Source organism: Formica exsecta, unplaced genomic scaffold (genome assembly GCF_003651465.1).
Source record: "Formica exsecta isolate Colony F162 unplaced genomic scaffold, ASM365146v1 scaffold282, whole genome shotgun sequence".
NCBI classification, from domain to species: Eukaryota; Metazoa; Arthropoda; class Insecta; order Hymenoptera; family Formicidae; genus Formica; species Formica exsecta.
This window is the reverse complement of record NW_021850084.1, coordinates 221,019-234,729: the sequence shown is the minus strand read 5'-3', so window position 1 is coordinate 234,729 and position 13,711 is coordinate 221,019. Positions and strand designations below refer to the sequence as shown.

Genomic DNA, 13,711 nt, shown 5'->3' with positions numbered 1-13,711 from the left:
CGGTGAAGCGAGGGGGATTTAATCATCTCCGCAAGATGTCCCCCTCGATACCACACAACTTTTACTTCAAACATTTTTTCCTATCTCCAAAAATGTAGGAGTTATTCAGGTGGCCGGTCTTAGGTAGACTCACCCTATATATATATATATATATACTTACTCAATCGGCACGTGAGAAATATTTTTATGTATGAAACTTGCCTTTTATACTATACAATTAACGGATCAATATTCAGTAGAAGTTATGAGCGTTTGCACAATTTTAAAATATATTAACGCATATAACGCATTATATATAATAAAATAATAGATGCTAAATCATAACAATGATTAATTTTACAGACAAAATTGACTGTTGTCATTGTGATTAACATGTTCTGTGCCAAACCGATTTTTGGTCTCGACTTTCCGTTCACGTCGCGTTGGTCACCTCACGTTATCGAGGCTAATAACTTTGCTTATGACATGTAATATTTATAAGATTGCGAACATTATTGTTACATCATCGCTATAAAATTAAAAGAAAGAAAAATAACAGCAATAGGATCAAAGTACAAACAATTAAATGGGAATACTGACAGATAAGAGCCAAGGCGCGGGTAGTGGTGTGCAAACTTATAATTATTAAATTTTTATTAACAAGAGTACATTAAAAATGTACGTTTTGGACCGTTTTTTGGTCCATTTCTTTAGCATGAATATAAAAATTAAATTGGAATTTTACATGCACAATATTATTGTTACAGTCAAATTTTAAATTAAAATTAATAATCAGAAATGAATGTATGCGTTCCATATACAGTATGATAATTGCACTATGCATATATATAAGCATCAATAGATGATTTTACAAAATATTTTATAATAATTACATTTAATAGCAAAAATATTAAACGGCTTGAACAGAAAGTTCAGTATGGTTGACCCACGTGGCAGGGAACATGTTAAATATTTAATTAAATTTTTCACAGTTTTTTCATGTCATGTACAAAATATTTACACAAATATATAAGTGATAGTAAACATATACACACACACACATACATACATACATACATATATATATGTTTACTATTACCATTGCAAATTTGTAATTGCATATTTTTGATTCTTATAATTTTCAATGCAGATCAGTATCAATTAAGCTATTTACACGATGCGTCCTTTTCTACTTAGAGGCGCACTCGCCATACTCTGTTACCACAGGTATCTGTTATCACTTTTGCAATGTTCATTTAAATACTATGTCACACATCAATTTGTATATCACTATCTTCTGCTTCACTTTCAGTACTCACCATAGCATCTTCCCCCACTAACAAAGCAGCAGGTAAGTTTTGTGGTACATTGTCAATGTCTAGTCTCGGAGTGGAATACACATTTAAAACTTGTATTGTTGTAGGAGACGTCGATAGACACTGCGGTACAGATCCCAGAGGGTCTCCACTTAGTGCGTCGCAATCCAAAGAGGTGGACAGTTGCAATTGTAAATTATGAAGTTCAGGTATATGTGGACGGATCTGAAATACATAAGAGTTATATAAGATGCTTGAAAACAGAGAAGACAAAAATTAAATATATGACGAGCTTTAAGTCGAGCAAATTAACTCACCTTTAATCCATCTGCCGTGTGAGGATTTCTGCAACCTCTACATCTACATTCTACACAAGGTTTACTTTCCACATAACAAGGACACCTTTGACCACAACAGGTAAGTTTGCCAGGTATTGCAGTGGCATTGCCACATCTGCATCCTTTCCTTTTACTTCTAGCTGAACTTGACCTCGGCTTCTTAAAACTGCCTGAAGACTGCTTAGAACAAAGCATGTTATGTTATTGTTAATATTCATAAAGAAATACAGGTCTAAAACTAAATATTATAGATCAATGCAGAAGTAGCCGAATTAAAAGTTGGAACAAATATCTCCTTGAACATGATAAAAAAAGACAAACATCTGCATTAATCTTTCTTATGGGACCTAGGCGAACGTAAGTCTCGAGATTTCTTTAAAACTAGTATTAGTATAAAAATAAGAGCGATATATATAATGGTTAATCACAAGTTCAGATATAATTGTTAATAGGTCAGAAAAATCACATTGTACCTTACAAGAAGTGTTAATGGAGGACGCACACATCTTTAAGCATTTAAATAATGATTATAATGCAATGTATAATCCTGTAAGGCGTAAGATTAACCGAATATCTATTGAAATTACTTTGCTGCTTTTTGAAGATTTTTTCTCAGAAGGGGTCCCATATCTAAGGTGGGAAGACGGAATGCATTTTACCCCTCCTACAGAGCTGTGCTGGCTCCCATCCGTCTCCTGTTGACTCGTATCCATGTCCTCTGTAGCAGCCGCTTTACGTTTTATCGTAATTTTATTACCAGATCCAGCGTACATCACAGAATATATAGAGGATCCATTCGATACCGTACGGATCGTTGGCGATTCTAGATTGACAATAAGACACAATAGAGATTATTATTTACGTATTACTTATTCACTGATCGAATAACATTCATATTTACTTATATATTATTCATTTATAACTCGAGTTAATACTTGTTTTAAGAGAACGGTGTTGACGGTACACACCAGGTATACTCTGGGATATCGCCTCGGTGGTCTGCACGCTATTTCCCTGTGTCTGCGTTGAGGTGGTGCTGGTGTAAACACATGGTAGGATACTGTACGCAGACTTGGACAAGCCGGCGTTGCTCTTGAATTCGTCCTTGAAGCCGGCGCCTTCCTGGATAAGTTCCATGAGGCTGGTGGCACCGATGGTGGACGGTGCCCCGTTGGTGGTAGCGCTGTTCGCGGACGTCACGGACAGCAGGAGGGTGCGATAGATACCGGTGCTGGTGAGGTACTCGCATAGCTTCTTATAACACTGCAGCAGTATCCGTAGTTGGACGTTCTCCACGTATTTCTCGTAATCCTTGCACCAGCCGCATGACGGTTTTAGCTTCTTGCGGCCGCCGCGGCATCCGCGGCACACGTGATGCTGACAGTTGGTCTCGGTCGGCGTGTGCGGCTCGATGAGGAGATTCGAGCACACGGTACAGCTGAGACTCTGCCGCAGATACGGCACCAGCCTGTAAAGATCCGTCCAGGAGTTGGGATCCTCGGCGTCTGCCTGCAGCACCAGTCGACACGTAGACACGTACAGGCTCGTCGCGTTCATCGCGCTTTCACGCAACACGTCCACTCCGCGCGCCGATCCGGACACATGCGATGCCGATCACACCTGTCAACCGAAGTCCGAACTCGCCGCGGATTCTAATTCTTAAATTATTGGGGCGAACAGCCGCTGCTAAACACTCCGCGCGTAACCATCCTCGCGCACACAAACAAAACATACGCCATGTTTCGTCGGTGACGCGCGTCTCCGACGCATTCGCAGAGAGGGCGCAACGTGTACTCTTCCGCGCCGGGTATCTCGTGTCGTCTGAAGTCAGGCGCATTTCAAACGCGACTGCCGTCTTGTAATCATCGTTTTATTTTTATTATATTAAAAGGTCTGTTCTTTATAGCTGAACTGGCTGCACTAGTTCAGAGCTTATCTTTCTCCTTCCAATGGGGAGAGAAAAAGATAAACTCTGAATTAGTGCAGCCAGTTCAGCTATAAAGAACAGACCCAATGTCATGTGTAGCGTGTAACCCTGTAATCATGTGTAATGTGTAATATGTAATATATGTGTGCATAATGCGATTGATTCTTACTGATCATCAGTAAAAGTACATTTTTTGTTTCAAGGATATTAAATATATACAAGCATAATTATTAATTGTTATTGAGAGATAGATAAATTGAATTTAAAAGAAAGATGAGTTTGTTTGTATAAATAGGTAAATAACATAATGCTTATTAAACAATGAAAACCTAATTCTACAAATTATTTATTAATTTTTATTTAATGCAATATATATATACAGGGTTCCCGCAACGTCGATGTCCACACTGAAACTGTGTATTCTTTTTGTCATTCTAAGTCAAAAAGTCTTAATACACATATGCCCTAAAGTCGATTGTTTCAAAGTTATAGCGAAAAAACAAAATTGCATAAAATAAGAACAATATTATTTATTAAAGATAATATTATTTATTGATAATTAAACAATAATTAAACGATAATTAAACAATAATTTACTTTATAAACTACTTTATAAATTGTTCAAAGTGACCACCATTTTGCTCTACACACACTTCTGCTCTTTGCATTTTAACTAATATTCGCATTCTGTCGGTAATCCGGCATCCTCTTAAACATGATCCCAAACGATTGCTTCGTTGGTTACAATAAATACTGTATACATAAAATTCGTGATTTATCTTTAGGTTTGTGGAATCAACACGAATGCTGATGATATAATTTAATAAAGTACAGTAGAATATAAAAAAGTGAGAAGAGAATATTCATATTCACGTGTATATTTTAGATCCCTCTCATCTTGTGTGGTGAGCATTTTTCTAAATTATTTTTTCAAACAAGCTTTTTTAATATTTTTTATTTATTTCAGTGTAAATTTTACATATTTTTCAAGTATTGCTTTTTTTAAACGCTCCGTATGTTATTTTTTATTAATCTCTTACGTTAACTACGATTTACGATTCTTGAATAATATTTCCCTTATTACTTTTTTTCTAACATAGAAATTTAATTTCAGGTTACCATTACTACCAAGAGAGAGATACACGGAGAAAGGTGTTTATTTATACGAGAAGAAGATGGCACGATGGTTACGATGCGGTGTTGTTAAACGGATGATTTACAGCGCGCGACGTCGAGGGGAATGCTCTTTTTCGTCCTTGCACGTTATTACGCGATGCCGTTTCACGCAATGCGTAGTTTTCGTCAATATTATGCTGTCACCGAGACATTTCGGGCCAGACTTTCTCTTCCCTCTTCCGTCGAGATGTGCATTTACAGGTGAGATTGAAGTAATACATATATTAAATTAATTCTCCCCACTGTGTATATAAATAAAAGGAACAAGTGGATGCTTTAAATTAAATTAAAAGTGATATAAATCCTTTTCAAAATTAATATAAAATTTATTTGATGATGAATCTTATTAAAAACGGATATAATTATTTATTTATTGAATATCGTACGTATAATTAAAAAGCGACAATTTTGTCGATTATATTATTGAAAAATATTACATTTTCAGTTTGACAATCTTTTTTAACATATTTAGCGATGCAATTATGAATATAAAATATGAAATGGAAAGGTATGAAGCATATGTAATATATTGATGTATTTAAATGAAAACACACGCACACGATATCGCGAGAAGAGGAAAACAAGATATTTTATATTGTAACGAAAGGAATATAACGCAATGAGCTACAGAATATTCTTCATATAACAGATTATTTGAAACGCAAATCTTAAAATGCAAAATGAACAGATTACTAAAATATGTATCAGTATTCACCCACACTCCAGCCACATTGACCTCGCTATTTCTGACTTGACGCTTCTTTACGAGAGACAAGGAAACTCGGAAAATATTAGGAATGTATGTCGAGCCGTGTCGTAATATTTCTACAAACATCATTATATAGACATCGGGACTCCGCTTACTTTCCACATCCCTTGATTTTGCGGCCATGGCCCATCGCGCGCTTGGCTGCAGTTGGGTAAGATCGTCTCGTAGAATGTAGATAATAATTTGCCTCTCGTGCATGCTCGCACGATGTTCTTTCTTTGCATTCATCAGTTTGTATCGTTATTCCTTACGCGTTCATTATGTGACCTTCGCGATCGAGCCCGTTCCAAAAATTATGTAATATCTTGCTCTCTCTCTCTCTCTCTCTCTTTCATAGCGTTTTAGCGCATTAATTCTTTTTTTTCTCCTTTTTTTCATCCAACGGATTTAATCTTGAGAATCGATCTGCTGCTTCTTTTAGCTACGTCTTATATACACTCGCTTCCTTTTCCCCTCCTCTCTTCGAAGATTGAGTTAATAGAAACAAGATAATCATAGTAATAAAGGTATTAAGTATTTTCTGTTAATAAAGGATGTTTGAATCTTGGAGAAACAAGCGCGATGATAAAGATTGATAATATTTGTTGTAAAATTATTGAGACAGGATGGCGGTTAATTATGATCAGTAAATCCGACAATAATTGGTCGAAAAATTCATATATAGATGGAGCGAAAATTATCCACATTGTAGATTGTAATTAGACGGACTATATCAGATAAACTAGGAAGTTGTTGTAACATCGCGATCGATTGACGCGAGCTAGTAATTACCGGTTTTTCGTTAGATTGGACGGGGAATTCCCTTCGGGGCTCGTTTCGTGGGACTTTTGCTAAAGTAATGCAAATCGATTTTTATCTGATTCAATGTTTTATTCATAAAAACATGACGAATAAAAATAGGCAAAAATAGATTTTGACTCATACACAATACCTAGTATTGTTTTTTTTATTTCCGTTTCGATACTTTTAAAGTACAAATTACATGAAAAATATATTTTCTTTTACAATATTTATGGTAAAGTTGAAATATAATGACATTTAGATATTTATTATTAATAAAAAATTATGCATTTGTTTTATTGTTTCTTTAACGATTACGCATTTCTTTGTGCATCAAAATATTTGAATAATTACAATATTTCTTTGTAAAATATAATACATATATAATATTATTGAATAAGAATATCGTAATTTCTCTTATATGTTAGTATGTTCCACGATTACAAAAATTATATTGTAATTTTTACTATAATATTTTTTCCGCGTCTTTACTCATTTTCTTGCAGTTTTAATCACACTCCGATCGACGAAGATTTCAATTTCATGAAAAAAGAGATTCTTCTTATCATCACGCACATCGTGTTTAAAAAAAATATATGAATTTTCGTGCTCCATTTCTCCTTTGTGATTACGCAAGCTGATCGTTTGGTATTATAAATGTCGATTATGGCGTAATCTTACACAATTGCCGCATTAATTAAGACATATCTCAATATATATCAAAGTCTACTCTTATCTGCATATAATCGCAAGATATACGCGCTTTAATCTTTTACGAAAATAACAATTCTTTTCAGAAAATACCACACATGTGATTAATATGTCTCATGTATTTCATTGTTTAGTTTATTACATGTATATGTATAAATGTGTAATAGATCCTGGTGTATAAATCATGGAAACACGTTTGTATAGAATGGAATTTATTATAGATGATATTGATAAAACATATCGTCTCGACGCGCAATAAAACGCACGAGTGCGTCATACATTTGATTTTACATGTTTCAAGACAGTGTATTTATTATGTAAAAAAGATAATAACTTTGGCGATTAACGGGTTGCAGAACAATTCATAGACTTAAACGTATATATTTTTAGCATATTTATTATGTGGACAGCAAAAAGATTTGCTAAGAATATCAATTTTATTTACTGGAAATATATAATCTCATTAATTCCGCGAATTAATTCGCTACAATAACATATTGATTGATTTTTCATTTATCATTAAGTGACGATTTTATCGCGAAATGCATTTGACTTTTCACTTTTAAAGCAAATTTAATTTGTTTTAGCAGCTAATTTGTGTTTTTGCAAAGAGATTTACTCGGCAAGATTTTTTTATTTATTCAACAAGAATTTTGATATAACGTCAAATAATTGATTGTGATAATGAAATTTGGTCGCTTTTGCGTTTAATCTGCATCAGCAGTTTTCGCAAAACATTTTTTTTCTATACTATTATTTATTTTCGAATTATTCGAAATGTCCGCGATATATGCATATATATAATATTAAAAAAGAACTATAAATATTCTGTGTGCGAGAAATATTTTGTCAGAATCAATTCCCGAAGAATTAGCAGCTGAAATTATCATAATCATATACCGATACTACACGAAAGTTAATTGAGACTGCAAAAATTCGACAAAGAAGAGATGCAGACATTCCACATAATGGTTTGCGTCACTGATATAGCATAAGTTATCGCGCTTTCATAGACTCAACATAAATACTCGTGTCATAATTGTAAAATGAGGTGTCAAAGTGACGCGATGTGCCCAAGTAATATTCTTTATGAAATTTACGAAATCAGCAACACTTATCGCATTATTGTCGGGTATTAAGTTCCCAATCTCACCAAAGATAACGGTGGCTTTCCTTTAAACTTAAATAAGGAGCGCATACATTCGCGATACGTATTCATCAGCGAGTGCATCATCGAGTTTTCACGGTGTGTTTTTCGTCGTCGCGTTTTCATAACACAGTTGCGTCTAAGTATCAACGATGAACGAATTGTGAATAATGTCACGTCAATCGGCATGATAAGCTTCAGGAATATTGGTTACTGCATTTTCGATATCAGTTTATCAAGCTACGAATTTGAAACAATGACATTGATGTCACGTAGTTAGTGATCTCTTCCCGATTAGGTGAACGCGAGAAGACAATAATTCGACGAGTGAATAATTGAATAATTGAATAATTTGACATCGAAAGTGATTGTGATATTAACGGAAAATTAATTAAGTAAGCCTTTTTTATTTATTTACAGAATTCGCGATTCCGTAGATAGACTTGATAGAACGTTTCCGAAGAAGTTATTGTTCGGAGATCTTGAAACAGATTGCGTTTTTGAATTTTCTATCAATATGTTAAAAGTTAAAATATCACATCGTTGCAAAAATTGCGTAGACATAAAAAATAATGTTTAGTGCAATTTCTATTTTTCTTTGTATTTACACGCAATTTTTTACTCATATAATTATTTAATTATGTTCTTTTAAATTATGTTTTTGCCTAATGGTGAATAAGAGGTCTTTTTATCTGATGTTTTAAATTATCTCTATTTTGTCTCTTATTTCGTTTTTAATAATATTAATGTACAAACAAGCTGTTTATTGATAAAAGCAAGATTACTCATATCTTGATTTAAAATTTTTACATTGCTAAGCGATATTTCTAAACGATTATAATTTATGATTCTTTGTTCTCTCTTTATTACGTATAATTTATACAAATATGTTAGAATCATTTTTAAATAAAATTAAAATATGTGATATTATCATTTATTAATTGCTTTGCATAAATAAATTATATAAGAAGACATATACATATTAAAACAAATTTTCAATCATTTAATTATATATATATATATAATTAAAATCTAAACAGATAAATACCGTTTTATATTAGCAAAAAATGAGTCTAATTAGAAAGAAAAAGAGAAAAAGAAATGATAAAGAGAGAGAAATTATATAAATTTTTAATTTGTTTTTATTAGATTTTATTGCTTTCTTTTTTAAATATATTTTTACCTTAAAATATATCCTGAGATGATTTCCAAACGATTTCTTTTCAACGAAAATATCGAGATAGCTCATCTTTCTCGGGCATTCACAATTGACATTTTAACATATCTTCGTAACATTCTTTGAATGAAAGCTCCGTTCAAGTAAAGGCCGGGCGAAATCAGCTGAGGAATATCATCTATATTTTCTTCTTTAAAGTTTAGTTTGCCGGAAGCCTTTTTTATTTTTACACAGACGTTAAAGTATTTGTTGAGTATCTTTCTCGCATTAATTTCTACGAGAAAAAGGAATATCGAGGTACACACCGGTTCTGCGTATACTTACCTGCTGCTCGTCAACGAGTTTCGGGTTACGAGTGGAAAGTCCACTGACGAATTCGTGCTCGGGAAAAACATATAGTTCTTGGTCGCATAAACTGACGGGGGAACCGTAAACGGGGGATTTCGCGAATATCCTGTATCCTTCGTATCATTATCCTAACGACAGCATCATACTTATCCTCTATACTGTCCAGGTAAAGCACAGGAGACCCCTCTCGAGTCCGCTCTCGTGGGGTCGACCTCCGCGCGGGAGATCTCCTGTATCATATAGACGAGCGAGTGGCGCGATTTCAGTCCAGTCCTTCGTAAAACGTCCGTGAAACCGTCATCCGGTGGTGTGTATCCGCGTCGCTTTCGTCGAAAGCCGGAAGAGACAGAGCAGCTTCCGTTGTTTCGCGAACGCGCGAGTTTGTGACATGGTGCGCCCGAATTTTAGCCGTGTCCAGAGAGTTGAACGCCCGACGACACGTGTTGCGAATCAGTTGCAATAGCGCAATTATAAATTATACTTGCGTACTTTAAAGATTATTATTTTGGGATTATTTCATCATCTCGAGAATATGATACGGTACGTCGCGTTAGAAATCTGAGAAATTCCTTAAGTTTATTTTTTTATTATTTAGAAAAAGATTAAATGAAGAAAAATAGAGGTATTTTTAAAGTACTTAATATAAATATCGAATATGAAAATAATTAAAATGTTTAGTTTTTAAAATTTTGAAACTTTCTCGATTGGTATTATTATCGCACGTGCTTTAATATTAAGGATGACGTAGGATTTGGCTTGCTTAAATATCCTTGAAATTCCTAAGTATCTTTAATGACTTCTATTATATAGAATATAGACATTCAAATAACACTTGGAGATGATGTTTTCTTGTAACGGGAAAGCTAAATATAAAAAACTATGGTTTTTCCGTTACAACAAATGTTAAAGAATTTTTTCGTACGTTTCGCACGTTATTTTGTCACTGTTAATACCACGTTACGTTCAAAAACTTTATGATCCAAAATAAAAAACTCACTTGCAATAAAAATAAAAAATAAAAAATTACTTGCGTCTCATTACATTTATCGCTACATGTTTAAACTAAAGAGAGATAAAATCAAAAAGTAAAAAATCGAGGTACATTTAAAATAAAATCAGTGCCTTTAAACTTTTGTTGCGGAGACCAGAGAATATTTCATAAGCATTCTTTGAATCTCTACTGGCACAAATAGATTTTTCTATAATTTTTTTTAAGTTTCTATGATTTTATTATAAACTATTTAAAAAAATAAAAACTAAAGTTAAAAAATAAAATTGTTAATAATTGAATTATATATTTATGTATAATTTGGATATATTATATTTATTTATATTTTAAAACTAATTATTTGGTTAATACACAAATATTGAACTCAGGTGTCTGTATCACGTGGTTCGATATACATATAAAAACTTTATTTAAAAAATCGGACATAGAGAGTGTCTTGTATGCGAGTAGGCAATATTTTAATAATTAAAAATGTTATCGATATAAACATATACATATATAATAAAGATGTATATGTATTTTTGCCAATTGCTTTAATATTTAAAGTTGTTTTATCATCGAAAAATGATTAAAAAAGATTGTATTAGATTTGTTTGAATCCGCAATAAATTTTATGTTTACAATAACAGAAAGATGATTATGGGCACAATTGCGGATAACAGCTTTGTCTCGTGCTACAGGTAATGTAGGTGCAGGTGCGCGTTGTGCCAAATTCGTAAAGTTACGATGCGTATATGTTGTGTTGTAAGAGAGATTTCGACATTGCAGCATGGGTGATTTGAAGCGCCAAGTGCGGTTTTATATCTGTTCGCGGCAATTAAACGAAATTTTCTTTGCGAAAGAATTAATCATTTTACTTTGTGTTGGGTTTTATCTTAAAATACATTTATCAATAGTATGTGTATATTGAATTTGTAGGATATAATAAGAATTCAAGAAATTTCATAGTACTATCCGAAAGAAAATTTAAAATAGAATTTGAAAGTTTGAAATCGCAAGAAAAGATATATTTAAAAAAAAATAAAAAATAAAAAATTTTATTTTCTTAAAAAATAAAATTTAAATTAGATAAAATTTTAGATTATATTTTTTGTATATATAATATTATTTCAACGAAATTTGTACATAACATTACTTCTACGAAATTTTTTATTTGATATTTAATTATAAAGCTGCATAATACGAAAGATTAAAAAGTAAAAAATTGCGATTCTCATCATGATCAGGGAAAAAAATATCATTTTGCATTAATCGTATGTGTATGTGTATATGTGTGTGAAATACGTGTATGAGATAATGTTTCGTTTTATTATTAACTTTAACGTAGAGAGTATAAAATACAAACGAAGCTGTCATTGAAATTCAGCGGTCGGTTAAGCGATAGCCTCTTCAATGATTCCCTACTTCTGTAAATCAATTATGTGCGAAATCTATGATTATTATCTCTACATATATATAGGTCAGAAATATAATATCATCGAGAAACCGGAAAAGTGGTATTAGCAAGATAATTTGTTTTAATTAGTAGACTGATAATTTTTTACAAATCGACTAACATGGATAAAAAGATATTACAAAACATATTAAGATAACGCTTTATCTCACACCGACGACATTAAAAAAATTATTAGCTTATTTGCTTAATCGCTTGTATGATGTACTTAAAATAATTCTAAGAAAAGAAATATAAAAATTTTAAACGCAAACATTTTTAAACGCTCTCGGATTTAACATTCAACTTCGCAAAAATTGACAATTAAATCTTCTTCGATTTATATTAATTCAGTGTTATCTTTTACACAATAATTACATACACATACACAGCGCTTTAAGCTAACAAGTTTATTGTTAGATTTATAAACCATCACGTGCTAAACGCCTTACAGCCTTACATGCACGCATTACATAAGGCGCATCAAACGCACGGACGCACAATATCTTTTGAATCTATTTGCGTATATATCAGTTATCTTTATCGATAGATTTTATCTCCATAATATATAGTATTCTAATTTATACGATAATGTGTATGTAATGAATTGAATTTACATTTTACATATGTCTGATCTTTCCTTGAATTATAAAATGTCTTACAGAATGAATATGATAATCTGGAACGTGTTACTTATCCTGCTTCAACTGGTCGTTCGTGAAACCCAATCAGGTGAGTGCGATCCTTTTTACATCTAATATTAACTGTGCCTTGATTTTTTATTGTATTTTGTGATTGCATTTTATTGCACTTCTATTTTTGCATATATGATTTGCGCATACTGAGCTTTTAGTTTTCTCTATTTTTTATTTTGCAACAAAAGCGAAGCCTTTGTAAGAGAAAGAAAAGAGCAATCGGGGCGCTTTTTAAATATTTTATAAATTTTTGTCCGGGAAAAATATTTGAGTAAAAATAAAAAAAAATAGTTTTAGATAGAGAAATATTTTTAAATCGTTATTTTTTTATTTCAGAAACTATAATAACGGCGTACGATGACTTCGGTTTGTCGCCGATCGATCCGGAGATCGCCGACAGCATCGATTGGAAGCGTCACGCGTGTCGGCGAACGTGCAAGGATGGCGCGGCACCTCTGGATTGTTATTATACCTTTAAGCTGGAGTCTTATTACGCGATGAGCAAAGCTTGTTACGACTGCCCCTTCAATATTACGGACTGCTTTCGGCCTCATTGCATCCCGGCGGATGGCGTAAAGCGATCTCTCTTGGTCGTGAACCGGCAAATGCCAGGTCCGTCGATCGAGGTGCGTGATCGTTGGATTGCGAGACAAGTTTTACGGGGCTATTTTCATCAGAGATCGCTTGTGTCTCTATCTTTACCTGCTCTGTTTTTTTTTATCGGTTTTTTTTTTTACGTAAAATGTTGAGAATTTCGCAAGATTATGATACCAATTAAGCGGATAAATTTTTGCATAAACTTGAACCTAGTGTTATAAAATGAATGTTCAGTCTTGTATATCCATGTATTTTTTGGTCATTCTTTATCTGGTTATATTTTATATTTTTTAATTATATTTTATATTTT

General features: G+C 32.9%; 2 protein-coding genes across 8 annotated transcripts in view; one reads left to right on the top strand and one right to left on the bottom strand.

Moving 5' to 3' along the window:
* Nucleotides 1-348: 348 nt before the first annotated feature.
* LOC115237230 (E3 ubiquitin-protein ligase MSL2-like) lies at nt 349-3,364 on the bottom strand. Of its 3 annotated transcripts, none has more exons than XM_029810132.1 (4): nt 2,569-3,364; nt 2,221-2,456; nt 1,613-1,813; nt 349-1,520 (listed from the first exon to the last, which is right to left on the bottom strand). In XM_029810132.1, the coding sequence occupies exons 1-4, from the start codon at nt 3,188-3,190 to the stop codon at nt 1,248-1,250; spliced, it is 1,332 nt and encodes a 443-aa protein (XP_029665992.1). In that variant the 5' UTR covers nt 3,191-3,364; the 3' UTR covers nt 349-1,247. The 3 variants fall into 3 exon arrangements, with proteins under 3 accessions (XP_029665992.1, XP_029665994.1, XP_029665993.1); XM_029810134.1 differs by having other exon boundaries at nt 2,293-2,456; XM_029810133.1 differs by having other exon boundaries at nt 2,602-3,364.
* Nucleotides 3,365-4,615: 1,251 nt separating this feature from the next.
* The window catches only part of LOC115237225 (laccase-1-like), a 13,950-nt gene continuing 4,854 nt past the window's right edge, over nt 4,616-13,711 (top strand). The window contains exons 1-3 of one of the 5 annotated variants that reach the window (XM_029810124.1): nt 4,616-4,937; nt 12,774-12,841; nt 13,141-13,430. In XM_029810124.1, the coding sequence (XP_029665984.1) occupies nt 4,801-4,937; nt 12,774-12,841; nt 13,141-13,430 (495 nt within the window). In that variant the 5' untranslated portion in view covers nt 4,616-4,800. Of the gene's footprint in view, nt 4,938-7,168; nt 8,539-9,304; nt 10,209-12,681; nt 12,705-12,756; nt 12,842-13,140; nt 13,431-13,711 lie in introns of those variants that run through there. The other 4 variants (XM_029810127.1, XM_029810126.1, XM_029810128.1 and 1 more) reach the window with 4 other exon arrangements.